General features: G+C 60.5%; 1 protein-coding gene across 1 annotated transcript in view; it reads left to right on the forward strand.

Annotated features, from left to right (window-relative positions):
* The first annotated feature begins 544 nt into the window (after positions 1–544).
* Positions 545–693, forward strand: part of SOX2 (SRY (sex determining region Y)-box 2) — a 2,109-nt gene continuing 1,960 nt past the window's right edge. The window contains exon 1 of the mRNA XM_010855709.1: positions 545–693. Within this exon, the coding sequence (XP_010854011.1) occupies positions 545–693 (149 nt within the window).

Raw genomic sequence — 693 nt, forward strand, 5'->3', positions numbered from 1 at the left:
TTTCATGCAAAACCCGCCGGCGAGGCTGGGCTCCAGTGGAGGAGCCGCCGCGCGCTGATTGGTCGCTGGAAACCCATTTATTCCCTGACAGCCCCCGTCACATGGATGGTTGTCTATTAACTTGTTCAAAAAAGTATCAGGAGTTGTCAAGGCAGAGAAGAGAGTGTTTGCAAAAGGGGGAAAGTAGTTTGCTGCCTCTTTAAGACTAGGACTGAGAGAAAGAAGAAGAGAGAGAAAGAAAGGGAGAGAAGTTTGAGCCCCAGGCTTAAGCCTTTCCAAAAAATAATAATAACAATCATCGGCGGCGGCTGGATCGGCCAGAAGAGGAGGGAAGCGCTTTTTTGATCCTGATTCCAGTTTGCCTCTCTCTTTCTTTTCTTCCCCCAAATTATTCTTCGCCTGATTTTCCTCGCGGAGCCCTGCGCTCCCGACACCCCCGCCCGCCTCCCCTCCTCCTCTCCCCCCCGCCCGCGGGCCCCCCAAAGTCCCGGCCGGGCCGAGGGTCGGCGGCCGCCGGCGGGCCGGGCCCGCGCACAGCGCCCGCATGTACAACATGATGGAGACGGAGCTGAAGCCGCCGGGCCCGCAGCAAACTTCCGGGGGCGGCGGCGGCGGCGGCGGCAACTCCACCGCGGCGGCGGCGGGCGGCAACCAGAAGAACAGCCCGGACCGAGTCAAGCGGCCCATGAACGC

The sequence above is a fragment of the Bison bison genome, unplaced genomic scaffold (assembly GCF_000754665.1).
Source record: "Bison bison bison isolate TAMUID 2011002044 unplaced genomic scaffold, Bison_UMD1.0 scf7180017864367, whole genome shotgun sequence".
Classification (NCBI taxonomy): Eukaryota; Metazoa; Chordata; class Mammalia; order Artiodactyla; family Bovidae; genus Bison; species Bison bison.